The 14,624-nt window shown below is 39.8% G+C and overlaps 1 protein-coding gene across 1 annotated transcript in view; it reads right to left on the bottom strand.

The window, feature by feature from the left end:
* Positions 1 to 14,624, bottom strand: part of LOC124368251 (CKLF-like MARVEL transmembrane domain-containing protein 8) — a 76,440-nt gene that overhangs the window by 12,576 nt on the left and 49,240 nt on the right. The window contains exons 2-3 of the mRNA XM_046825526.1: positions 9,600 to 9,767; positions 9,389 to 9,505 (exon numbers count right to left, since the gene is read on the bottom strand). Coding sequence (XP_046681482.1) covers positions 9,389 to 9,505; positions 9,600 to 9,767 — 285 coding nt within the window. The remainder of the gene's footprint in view (positions 1 to 9,388; positions 9,506 to 9,599; positions 9,768 to 14,624) is intronic.

Consider the following 14,624-nt stretch of genomic DNA (forward strand, 5'->3'; position numbering starts at 1 on the left):
CTTTATCTCGATGTTTGACGAGGCAAATACCAGGTCCAAAAACACCCCCCTATTGTTCGGCACAAAGTTATGCTGGTTCAAGTTCAGCAGACATGCAGTTTCTGAGAGCACGCGTGACGAAGCCGTATAAAGGCTTGGGTCTTTCACGGTCTAGTCGACGAGTGGAATATTGTAATCTCCGGCTAAGATGATCTCCTGAAATTGCCCGAAGCCAGCCACCTCCTCGACTGCCTGGCAATAATCCGTGTAAACTTGGAGAGGCTTGTTCGAGGGAATATAAACACAGTTTATAAGAGTCTTACATTATGCGACAAATTGATGGAAACAAAAACCGTCTCCAAGCGAAGGAGTGTACCAGGCATTGCCATTCCCGAGTTAAATCTCTTGCTGACAGCAACGATCACACCTCCGCCACTTCCCTTTGCACTGGTAAGGACGGATCTGTCCCGTCTGTAGACGTTGTAATTTGTTAACCCCAGTTCTGCATCGCCTATATCAGAAAACAAATTCGTTTCTGTGAGCATAAGGATATCATACAAGCCTGTTGCCAAAGAGGTTCTAAATCCATCGAGTTTGGATCTGATGCCATTCAAATTCTGGTAGTAGAGTTTTAACATGGATTTGCTGTTGGAGAATGTTAGTTTTTTTTTTTGTCTTGATTATTTTGGGTGTACCATTGAAAAATTGTATGGTTAAACCCGTTTCGCCCTTGCTTGTGCGAGTCTCTAATTCCTCTCTCAGTTTAGCCAGGTAATTGCGTTCATCAGGGGTCCTGTCACGAGCCAGTGACACCTCCGACAGGGTTGGGTCCTTGCTTACGACCATCCTAGAATTGAATCGCTTCAGAAGTTTAATAGCGATATCTTTATTTCTTAGAACTAACTTAATGGGCCGAATTTTTTTGGAGCCTTTCCCCAAGCGGCAACACTCAAGTGCGAGTATTGCGTAAGCTGTTCATCTTTCGTTTAGAGCAGCGTCTGAAACCTGACACTGGTACAGATTGACTTGGAGACCATGTCTGTCTGAAGAGTTAAGAGTCTGGAGGCCATGTCTGTCTGGAGAGTTAAGAGTCTGGAGGCCATGTCTGTCTGAAGAGTTAAGAGTCTGGAGGCCATGTCTGTCTGGAGAGTTAAGAGTCTGGAGGCAATGTCTGTCTGAAGAGTTAAGAGTCTAGAGGTCATGTCTGTCTGGAGAGTAAGAGTCTGGAGGCCATGTCTGTCTGGAGAGTTAAGAGTCTGGAGGCCATGTCTGTCTGGAGAGTTAAGAGTCTGGAGGCCATGTCTGTCTGGAGAGTTAAGAGTCTGGAGGCCATGTCTGTCTGGAGAGTTAAGAGTCTGGAGGCCATGTCTGTCTGAAGAGTTAAGAGTCTGGAGGCCATGTCTGTCTGGAGAGAACGTCGGCAACGATGACTTTGAGAAAGGTCACCTTCCATAGTTTTATCATCAGAGACACCTAGGCTACCTAGGAGCTCAGTGTGACTACCCAGTGTGGTGTAGAGATGATGTATTTTCAATGCCTCATCAGGTGCAACATTATCTAGGAGACATTATTTAAGATAGTATTGTCGAAATGTAAAATTACAAGGGTGACCTCAATATTTAGGAAAGCATTGTCGACATTCAAGAATACAAAGGTGGCCTCAATATTTAGGATACCATTGTCGTAATGCAAGAATACAAGGGTGGCCTCAATAATTAGGATAGCATTGTCGTAATGAAAGAATACAAGGGTAGCCCCAATATTTAGGATAGCATTGTCGTTATACAAGATTACAAGGGTGACTTCAATATTTAAGATATCATTGTCGTAATGCAAGAATACAAGAGTGACCTCAATATTTAGGAAAGCATTGTCGACATTCAAGAATACAAGGGTGGCCTCAATATTTAGGATACCATTGTCGTAATGCAAGAATACAAGGGTGGCCTCAATATTTAGGATAGCATTGTCGTAATGCAAGAATACAAGGGTGGCCTCAATATTTAGGATACCATTGTCGTAATGCAAGAATACAAGGGTGGCCTCAATATTTAGGATACCATTGTCGTAATGCAAGAATACAAGGGTGGCCTCAATATTTAGGATACCATTGTCGTAATGCAAGAATACAAGGGTGACTTCAATATTTAGGATAGCATTGTCGTAATGCAAGAATACAAGGGTGGCCTCAATATTTAGGATACCATTGTCGTAATGCAAGAATACAAGGGTGGCCTCAATATTTAGGATACCATTGTCGTAATGCAAGAATACAAGGGTGACTTCAATATTTAGGATAGCATTGTCGTAATGCAAGAATACAAGGGTGGCCTCAATATTTAGGATATCATTGTCGTAATGCAAGAATACAAGGGTGGCCTCAATATTTAGGATAGCATTGTCGTAACGCAAGACTACAAGGGTGGCCTCAATATTTAGGATACCATTGTCGTAATGCAAGAATACAAGGGTGGCCTCAATATTTAGGATAGCATTGTCGTAATGAAAGAATACAAGGGTAGCCCCAATATTTAGGATAGCATTGTCGTTATACAAGATTACAAGGGTGACTTCAATATTTAAGATATCATTGTCGTAATGCAAGAATACAAGAGTGACCTCAATATTTAGGAAAGCATTGTCGACATTCAAGAATACAAGGGTGGCCTCAATATTTAGGATACCATTGTCGTAATGCAAGAATACAAGGGTGGCCTCAATATTTAGGATAGCATTGTCGTAATGCAAGAATACAAGGGTGGCCTCAATATTTAGGATACCATTGTCGTAATGCAAGAATACAAGGGTGGCCTCAATATTTAGGATAGCATTGTCGTAATGCAAGAATACAAGGGTGGCCTCAATATTTAGGATATCATTGTCGTAATGCAAGAATACAAGGGTGACTTCAATATTTAGGATAGCATTGTCGTAATGCAAGAATACAAGGGTGGCCTCAATATTTAGGATATCATTGTCGTAATGCAAGAATACAAGGGTGGCCTCAATATTTAGGATATCATTGTCGTAATGCAAGAATACAAGGGTGGCCTCAATATTTAGGATAGCATTGTCGTAACGCAAGACTACAAGGGTGACTTCAATATTTAAGATAGCGTTGTCGTAATACAAGATTACAAGGGTGACTTCAATATTTAATATAGCATTGTCGTAATATAAGATTACAAAGGTGACTTCAATATTTAATATAGCATTGTCGTAATATAAGATTACAAAGGTGACTTCAATATTTAATATAGCATTGTCGTAACGCAAGACTACAAGGGTGACTTCAATATTTAAAATAGCATTGTCGTAATACAAGATTACAAGGGTGACTTCAATATTTAATATAGCATTGTCGTAATATAAGATTACAAACGTGACTTCAATATTTAAGATAGCATTGTATTAATGCAAGATATTTTAAAGTTACAAAAATTATTTGAACATTTGTACTGAAAATCACGATCTTTGCACGATTAACTTTTCTTACTTCTCAGCCAATATCTTTTACTAGACAAGGGCTTAAGAGGAAGATAGATAGGTTGAGAAAGAAAGAAGGAGGAACTGGAAATGAAGGTAGATGGAGTTAGAAGAAGAAAGCGTGGAAGGGAAAGAGAGAAAACAGAGAGCTGCAGGAATAGTAGGGATGATAGGGGAAGGGTGAGAGGAAAAGGGAAAAATGAGAGTCACGGGAGGTAAAGGGGGTAGTGGTTAGGAGAGCAAGAGGGAACAAAAGGGTAAGGGTAGGAGAGCGAGGGATACGGGTGATGGAGATAGGATGTTTCAAACCTCACGGCACCTTATTCAGAACCTTTTTCTATCATGAAGGATCAACATTATACTTCGTTAAATTAAATTAGAACAGCTAAAGCGTTGAGAGCTGCAAACAAATTATTAATATGCCGAGTGCACTTATGAGGTTTAATGCTAATTTGGTATCTTGCAAAAGGGTTTCGCAAGCGACACGGTTGAGCTGTGACTGAGAATAGAACTAGAAAGTGGCTGTGTGCGTCAAACGTAAATATGAACATGTAGACTTAACAGTACTTAAATTATAGTCGGGAAGACGCACAGCTACGAACACTTGCACAGTTGCCACTTCTGCTTGGCTGGACTCCATCAGAGATTACGGCGTAGTACTGACTGTACCGTGTAGAGTTGTTGTGTTAGGTCTTTAACTCGTTCAGGATCGTCTCCTACCTGTGTATCACTTGAGTCTGCATAGTGGTTACTTCTGCTTGGCTGGACTCCATATGCAAGTCCATTGATGTCACCATCAGAGATTACGGCGTAGTACTGACTGTACCGTGTGGAGTTGTTGTGTGAGGTCTTTAACTCGTTCAGGATCGTCTCCTACCTGTGTATCACTTGAGCCTGCATAGTGGTTACTTCTGCTTGGCTGGACTCCATATGCAAGTCCATTGGTTACACCATCAGAGACCGTACTGACTGTACCGTGTGGAGTTGTTGTGTGAGGTCTTTAACTCGTTCAGGATCGTCTCCTACCTGTGTATCACTTGAGCCTGCATAGTGGTTACTTCTGCTTGGCTGGACTCCATATGCAAGTCCACTGGTGTCACCATCAGAGATTACGGCGTAGTACTGACTGTACCGTGTGGAGTTGTTGTGTGAGGTCTTTAACTCGTTCAGGATCGTCTCCTACCTGTGTATCACTTGAGTCTGCATAGTGGTTACTTCTGCTTGGCTGGACTCCATATGCAAGTCCATTGGTTACACCATCAGAGATTACGGCGTAGTACTGACTGTACCGTGTGGAGTTGTTGTGTGAGGTCTTTAACTCGTTCAGGATCGTCTCCTACCTGTGTATCACTTGAGTCTGCATAGTGGTTACTTCTGCTTGGCTGGACTCCATATGCAAGTCCACTGATGTCACCATCAGAGATTACGGCGTAGTACTGACTGTACCGTGTGGAGTTGTTGTGTGAGGTCTTTAACTCGTTCAGGATCGTCTCCTACCTGTGTATCACTTGAGTCTGCATAGTGGTTACTTCTGCTTGGCTGGACTCCATATGCAAGTCCACTGATGTCACCATCAGAGATTACGGCGTAGTACTGACTGTACCGTGTGGAGTTGTTGTGTGAGGTCTTTAACTCGTTCAGGATCGTCTCCTACCTGTGTATCACTTGAGTCTGCATAGTGGTTACTTCTGCTTGGCTGGACTCCATATGCAAGTCCACTGATGTCACCATCAGAGATTACGGCGTAGTACTGACTGTACCGTGTGGAGTTGTTGTGTGAGGTCTTTAACTCGTTCAGGATCGTCTCCTACCTGTGTATCACTTGAGTCTGCATAGTGGTTACTTCTGCTTGGCTGGACCCCATATGCAAGTCCATTGATGTCACCATCAGAGATTACGGCGTAGTACTGACTGTACCGTGTGGAGTTGTTGTGTGAGGTCTTTAACTCGTTCAGGATCGTCTCCTGCCTGTGTATCACTTGAGTCTGCATAGTGGTTACTTCTGCTTGGCTGGACTCCATATGCAAGTCCATTGATATGTCACCATCAGAGATTACGGCGTAGTACTGACTGTACCGTGTGGAGTTGTTGTGTGAGGTCTTTAACTCGTTCAGGATTGCCTACTACCTGTGTATCACTTGAGTCTGCAGTCACTTGAGTTTTACAACCGACACGGACGACCAGTTAGGTGGAACTATTTCTGTGTTTTAAGTTATGGTAGCCACAAACTTCTTAAATCAAAATAGCATTTCGTATTCAGGAATAAAATACATATAATTTGAAATGAAATTACGTCACATTATTCCAAACAATATTTACGTGGTAAAATATTACCGATTTTAAATGTTTAACATAGTTTTGCAGTTTTGGCTGTAATAAACACGGCCAATGATAAAATCTTTGTTAATTTTCAAATTAGAGAAATTACCATTAATAACTTCTTGTCTGTATGCGATAAAAGATATTTTTCAATTTTGATAATGTAGAGCATAATTCATAGGCTTCACTGTCTTGATCCGTTAACCGAAATTGTTTTAAAAACCAAAAACTCTATCTTTATTCAAACGTAACTCCAATTTCAGATTGAAGAAGAACATTTTCAACTTCATTTCTGTTGTGCTTAACATTTAAGAATATTTGAGTAATTTTAAAATACATGGATATACTAGAAATTTCTGGACTCTCTTGACCAAGACTATCGATTTTAAATTCCAAGTACATTGCAAATTGGGGAAGTAAATAATTTTTTATTCATGCACATTTCCAGTATGTTTTTAATTTAGCTTTTTAGGTATTGCTATTGTAGTATTTTGTACTAAGAGTACAACTTTTGAATTAAAAAATCAGATCTTTTTAGATTTAGAAATAATTTACATAGTCATATTAATGAAATCGTAACGTTTTAAACATAAAACATTGCCTTTTCAACAGTGCCTGTTTTAGTTCATCCCCATCAAAAACGTATCCAGGAAAACACAAGATGACTGATATTTTCCCGTAGTGGACAGAAAATAAGACGAATGCTCATTCCTCCATTTTGTTCATTAACAGTTCTTGACCCGGTTCAGTGTTTATAACGATCTATCAGCAGTACATGTCAGTAATACTGAATAACTTAAATAATAATTATCATTTCCTAAAAAATAATTGAAAACATTAAAAATTGGGGGGGGGGTCCGGACCCCCATCCATTAAATCAAGCCTTAATATTGGGAGATTTCCATTTGGTACAGTAACGTGAAATCGATTTGTAATATTTCTATACAAATATATCGCACTATCACGTACATGTGACAACCTATTGTTAGTAGAATTAATAGACAAGTCTAGTGATAATGTAGACTATTTATAATATTTTCCAATGTTTTAGAACGTGTTAATACTTTTTATTCTAACTCTTCCAAGACACATAATCAAGTTGTTCTTGATTTTTATGCTGCGAAAGGTTAGGTGGAACGTTGAGAGGTGTAAAAAAGTTGGAAAGTAAGGACAAAAAAGAAGAATTCAAGTATTTATGACAAGAATACAAGACTAACGCACATTCAACTAGGTTTATACTAAATCAGAACTTTAGTACGTAAAATCAACACATTAAAGTTTAAACTATAACACGTACAGTATACTTATTAGGTAAATAAGATATAACTTTGTTGTTAAATTATATATAGATTGTGTATTGCAGTCATATTATAAGTAAAGCGACTTTACAAATTACAAACCATGCTGTCAAAGTTGTGAAATGTATTACATTTTAAACAGTAGAACAAGAAGTATGTCCAGTTGAAACGACGTGTGCCATGATTTATGACATGAGGTCGGTAAACTATAAACAATTCAGAGCCTGAAATACTCTGTAACGAGAGACGCCTGACAAATGCTAAATGCAGCTCGCAATACATTACGACACTGGGATCACATAACCGCGCGTTACAGGCGCTTCATATAAACAACATAAAGTTATGGTGTTACAGAATAATAAATGTCCATAGTAATAACAGATTTAGGAGTTAACATTATTGTAATACGTTATTATACGAGTATACAAACGTAGTTCTTCGTTTAAAAAGATTTAGTTAAACGTACGAGTTCGGAGGAAGAAATTGTTACCAGAAAGAATGATTCTAAAGTAAATATTTCTCCGTATGGATTATTTAATTTCCCTAAAATACTTATAAAATTGTACGTAAAATAAAGTTACTAATATTAACTAATGAAATAATATTAAATAATATTCTACTCCTAGACTTCAAAATTAATATTGTCGTGTAATTTGGTTGGAGTACGTCCAAGTTTATTTGTAATATATTCCAAATTGTTTGTTTTATTACTCAACAAGTTTATACTCGTGAGGAGATAAATAAGTTGTAGTTTATAGATCTTACTCAGGACAGTTTTAGTTGTTGAATTTAGACCCCTACAATACTTACAGCGTTACAGCGTGTTTACAGTGTTGTCAGTTGAAGGTTGAGTGGTTTGTAAAAGGACTCTAGACGTCCATTGCTTAGAATTCATCTTACGTAATCCAGATCATCTAAGTTTCGTGGATGGTGCAGAGTTGAATAAAGGCATATTTCATTTCATTTCATTTCAGTATTTTTATCTATTGCTATAATCTAATTCCTGTCCACACCGAGTGATGCACTTCCGCAGGTGAGTGAAAAGGGAGAGGAGCTTCACCATGATTGGCTCAAGCTTAACCAATCATAAATTAATCTGTGATTTTAACCAATCACAATCACGCCCCCCTTCACTCATCTCCTGGAATAATTACTGGTCCTTCCAGTTTTGGTTTAACCGAAACCAACATATTTCAAGTGTTTTGAATAGTTTTGGCAACATTTTTTTTAAGTGGTGTAAACCAGAAACCTGCCTATTCCTTCACTAATAGACTGTAACATCTCATAGCATTGTCAATTCAATAGAGAAAGATTTGTGTTTTGACCAGTATCGTAAAAACTAATTTTAAATTACTATATTTTGTAAATTTTTGAAGTCATTCCTTCTTCCATATAGTCAAAAAAAATTATGTATTACAATTTAAAGTCACGTGGAAATTAATGAATATATTTAGTGCCTGGCGGTGTCTAAAGACAAATGTTAAAGTGTATAATATTCTTTGGGGATATGTATTCAAGTATTATTAGATACAGTGGTTTCGTTTTTACATTCTCTCGTGTATTAGAATATGCAGTGGCTTGGTCCTAAACCAAAGACGACGTAATTGACGTAAACACTTTCATTTTCTAAGAAATAAAAGATTGCTGTATATAAAAACCCCAAATCTCTACAGTTTTTTTATGTTACTTATTCACAAAATAAAAGTAAGAACACAATTAATTTAGAAATCTATTAATAAATTCCAAGCTAGCAATACTATCGAAAGTTTTTGCGCAACACAAACCATTCGTTAAAAGAAATATGATGTAGACAGATTTTACAATTTAAAAAAGCCTCTGTACTTACTTGTCTTGGTATTTCTTCTCCCACTGAAGGATATTAACGTAACTTATCTTTTGGGGGGAGGATAGTAAAAGAATGATAGATTTAACTTTCCTAAGTTGATAAACAGTTTTTAAAGTCTACAAAGTATTTCTTTATTACTTTTAAACCGGAATTTGTGGCTCACACTACGGTATGTACTGACCTCGGCGGCGATGTTGGATCTCCTGTAAGACAAACTGTAAGGATTTCTGGCACTAGAACTAACTGAAAGCCTCACACTACGGTATGTACTGACCCCGGCGGCGATGTTGGATCTCCTATAGGACAAACTGTAAGGATTTCTGACACTAGAACTAACTGAAAGCCTCACACTACGGTATGTACTGACCCCGGCGGCGATGTTGGATCTCCTGTAGGACGAACTGTAAGGATTTCTGGCACTAGAACTAACTGAAAGCCTCACACTACGGTATGTACTGACCCCGGCGGCGATGTTGGAGCTCCTGTAGGACGAGCTGTAGGGTGTGGACCACACGGACAGCTGCACGATGAAGGCTACGGCATACAGGATGGTCACTAGGCCGGTGTTCAGCAGTTCCTGTAACACACAGTAACAGTCAGACAGTGGAACATCACTGCGGGACAGTCACAGCTACAGTGATAATGTCGTACAGTGATAAGTGAGTACGTACGGTCAGGATCCAGTTGATGGGCAGGGTGAGCGCCTCCCGCACGCCGATCAGGTAGATGGCTATCCAGATGAGGGTCGCCACGAAGCTCAGGACCACGACGAAGAGGAACCACGACGTGCCGGCCAGGATGGCGGGAGTGGCCAGAGCCAGACAGACCACGCCGAGCACCTGTGGACAACAGTCTGGTGAGCACTATGTGTGTACTTTAGTGTGGTGAACAATCGAAGCTGAATCACGATAGACATGCATAACTATTCTTATATTGCTGTATAACAGAACTAAGAGCCATACCTGACAGGTTATGACCATAAAATTATATCTTTGATAGTGAATAACAGAGATATTTACAATAAGACGCTGTATTAAGTCGTCTATCAGGAGTTTAATATCGGATCGGATCGGACCTGTTTTTGATATCGGATACTTTACCCTGATGGTTCCAGTTGTAAGGTTACAAAACCGACATAAATATTACCTCATTAGCTTGTGGGCATCTGACGATTGTTTAGATTGACTTTCTAAAGGGCTAATTATGTATTATTGGTTTTTTTTTGTAGACCGCTCAGTATTTTTCAAAATACAGCCAATGATTCCAGGTACAGTACATCAACATTGAATTTAACCCTCTGTTCTGTTTCTGCATAACGTAGTCATGGTGGGAAGGATTAACTCAATGTAAACGCTAAGTTTAGCTCCACTTCAACCTCCTCATAGTGCAGCGTCTGGAATCTGAAGAAGGTGAACTGGCGATGAACTCGACTTTCACGTGGAATCGACCCTCCCACCATAACTGTGTTATGTGATGACCGTGCTTAGAGATCATGACTAAAACATCGTAGTGCATTCAGTTTTGCACCCGATGTGACAATGGGGATACCTCTTCGTCTAGATTACACTAATTTGTAGTCCAGGTCTCTGATGTCGAAACGATAAACTGTGTTCATTAGTCACCGACTTTTTTGGCTCTCTTCAGACGAACACGACTCCAGATTCCAGGAGTCAAGTCTGAGACAGAGTTATATTCTAGACTCGGCACTAAGAGAAAGGTGAACTGGAACTGATTCAACGTTCAAATCTGTTCTGTTGATCGTACAATTAAAGGTAACTAACCAAAGTACTCGCATTTATTGGACGGAAATAATATTTTCCCCAGAAGATGGTTTCATATGTATCCATGGTTTTGTTTGTAGACGTAGTAGTGTTAGAACTGCATCTCACAACTATCGGGTGAAGAGCAGTGGCACCTCATCTGTCACATTGCTATCGGATTTAACTCGTTGAGGAATTTCCCAATTGAACAATTAGCAGAGAGAGTCCAGTCGTGACCATTTATAATTTAGGCTGCATCTCTCTGGATCTTGGACATTTGCCATCATTATATGTTATAAAAAAGTACAACACTACGCTTCGAGAATTGAAATCTACCCTCTTCGTCAGGCGAGAATGACCAACTAAATACTCGTATGTGGCAAGGGACTGCTACTCAAAGTCAAAGTAATTAAGTGATACCTGACGAACTGCATCAAGTCCAAACTAGAGAGAATGAACCCAAGAGCAACACTGCTCAGGAACCAAGAGCATAATAAACACGTCACACCCAATTACTTAAGGTGAAGCAATGTTTTAGCATCTTACGACATTTTTACCTGATGAGGATGGTGGATTACAATAGTCGAAACGTAGTGTCACATTATTGTAATTTATAGCCTAACGGATAGAAAATTTCCGAAATAATATTATCCTTTCAGACCTTCCATCGTCAATATCAAACTTCAAACAAAACATTTATGAAGGACGTATTTGAAACGTGTTTTGTAGTCAATGGATCGTTTTTGTACACTGTTTAAATATTCTATACAGTCCATTACACGTTTATCAAATTTATTTCAACGGTATGTTTGTCAGATTTCCGCCAAGCAGTTCCTAATCTGCTCAATAATATGTTCCTGAAACCTGAAAACTGATGTTATACAATAAACTGTAACAAGAACATCTGTAACTGTAACATTTATGCTCTGAGCGAACACATTGTCTGTTGGCTGGTATTTAATTACGTTTTTGTGGTAAAAAAACGATCACGTGATCCAGTGAAATGCCATAAATTGTGGGACACGCAATTTTGAGGAAAGCGAAGCGAATATTACAAAAATAAACAGAGCATGGAAGTTAGGTGACAGCCCGCGTCCGTGCAAGCAGTTTCACTTTCCACCTCCTTCCCCTCCCCCCTATCACGGCAGGACATGGAAATGTGCAGATCTTATCGCTCAGAGGAACTGCAATAACCTAGGAACATGCGACTGATAACGTGAGGTAACTTTCCCTTACCGTGTCCTGAGACTATACTGTACAGTATTACTCTCACAGAATGACACCTTATCGATCAGAGGAACTGCAATAACCTAGGAACGTGTGACTGATAAGATGAGGTAACTTTCTTCTACCGTGTCCTGAGACTATACCGTACAGTATTACTCTCAAAGAATGACAACTTATCGCTCAGAGGAACTACAATAACCTAGGAACATGCGACTGATAACGTGAGGTAACTTTCCCTTACCGTGTCCTGAGACTATACTGTACAGTATTACTCTTACAGAATGACACCTTATCGTTCAGAGGAACTGCAATAACCTAGGAACGTGTGACTGATAACGTGAGTTAACTTTCTTCTACCGTGTCCTGAGACTATACTGTACAGTATTACTCTCAAAGAATGACAACTTATCGCTCAGAGGAACTGCAATAACCTAGGAACATGCGACTGATAACGTGAGGTAACTTTCCCCTACCGTGTCCTGAGACTATACTGTACAGTATTACTCTCACAGAATGACACCTTATCGTTCAGAGGAACTGCAATAACCTAGGAACGTGTGACTGATAACGTGAGTTAACTTTCTTCTACCTTGTCCTGAGACTATACTGTACAGTATTACTCTCACAGAATGACACCTTATCGCTCAGAGGAACTGCAATAACCTAGGAACGTGTGACTGATAACGTGAGTTAACTTTCTTCTACCTTTTCCTCAGACTATACTGTACAGTATTACTCTTACAGAATGACACCTTATCGTTCAGAGGAACTGCAATAACCTAGGAACGTGTGACTGATAACGTGAGTTAACTTTCTTCTACCTTGTCCTCAGACTATACTGTACAGTATTACTCTCACAGAATGACACCTTATCGATCAGAGGAACTGCAATAACCTAGGAACGTGTGACTGATAAGATGAGGTAACTTTCTTCTACCGTGTCCTGAGACTATACCGTACAGTATTACTCTCAAAGAATGACAACTTATCGCTCAGAGGAACTACAATAACCTAGGAACGTGTGACTGATAACGTGAGTTAACTTTCTTCTACCTTGTCCTCAGACTATACTGTACAGTATTACTCTTACAGAATGACAATTTATCGCTCAGAGGAACTACAATAACCTAGGAACATGCGACTGATAACGTGAGGTAACTTTCCCCTACCGTGTCCTGAGACTATACTGTACAGTATTACTCTCACAGAATGACACCTTATCGTTCAGAGGAACTGCAATAACCTAGGAACGCGTGACTGATAACGTGAGTTAACTTTCTTCTACCTTGTCCTCAGACTATACTGTACAGTATTACTCTTACAGAATGACACCTTATCGTTCAGAGGAACTGCAATAACCTAGGAACGTGTGACTGATAACGTGAGTTAACTTTCTTCTACCGTGTCCTGAGACTATACTGTACAGTATTACTCTTACAGAATGACACCTTATCGCTCAGAGGAACTGCAATAACCTAGGAACATGCGACTGATAAGGTGAGGTAACTTTCCCCTACCGTGTCCTGAGACTATACTGTACAGTATTACTCTCACAGAATGACACCTTATCGATCAGAGGAACTGCAATAACCTAGGAAACGTGTGACTGATAAGATGAGGCAACTTTCTTCTACCGTGTCCTGAGACTATACCGTACAGTATTACTCTCAAAGAATGACAACTTATCGCTCAGAGGAACTACAATAACCTAGGAACATGCGACTGATAACGTGAGGTAACTTTCCCCTACCGTGTCCTGAGACTATACTGTACAGTATTACTCTCAAAGAATGACACCTTATCGTTCAGAGGAACTGCAATAACCTAGGAACGTGTGACTGATAACGTGAGTTAACTTTCTTCTACCTTGTCCTCAGACTATACTGTACAGTATTACTCTCACAGAATGACACCTTATCGCTCAGAGGAACTGCAATAACCTAGGAACATGCGACTGATAAGGTGAGGTAACTTTCCCCTACCGTGTCCTGAGACTATACTGTACAGTATTACTCTCACAGAATGACAACTTATCGCTCAGAGGAACTGCAATAACCTAGGAACATGCGACTGATAAGGTGAGGTAACTTTCCCCTACCGTGTCCTGAGACTATACTGTACAGTATTACTCTCACAGAATGACACCTTATCGCTCAGAGGAACTGCAATAACCTAGGAACATGCGACTGATAAGGTGAGGTAACTTTCCCCTACCGTGTCCTGTGACTATACTGTACAGTATTACTCTCACAGAATGACACCTTATCGCTCAGAGGAACTGCAATAACCTAGGAACATGCGACTGATAAGGTGAGGTAACTTTCCCCTACCGTGTCCTGAGACTATACTGTACAGTATTACTCTCACAGAATGACACCTTATCGCTCAGAGGAACTGCAATAACCTAGGAACATGCGACTGATAAGGTGAGGTAACTTTCCCCTACCGTGTCCTGAGACTATACTGTACAGTATTACTCTCACAGAATGACACCTTATCGCTCAGAGGAACTGCAATAACCTAGGAACGTGCGACTGATAAGGTGAGGTAACTTTCCCCTACCGTGTCCTGAGACTATACTGTACAGTATTACTCTCACAGAATGACACCTTATCGCTCAGAGGAACTGCAATAACCTAGGAACATGCGACTGATAAGGTGAGGTAACTTTCCCCTACCGTGTCCTGAGACTATACTGTACAGTATTAC

The sequence above is a fragment of the Homalodisca vitripennis genome, chromosome 8 (genome assembly GCF_021130785.1).
Source record: "Homalodisca vitripennis isolate AUS2020 chromosome 8, UT_GWSS_2.1, whole genome shotgun sequence".
In the NCBI taxonomy this organism is placed as follows: Eukaryota; Metazoa; Arthropoda; class Insecta; order Hemiptera; family Cicadellidae; genus Homalodisca; species Homalodisca vitripennis.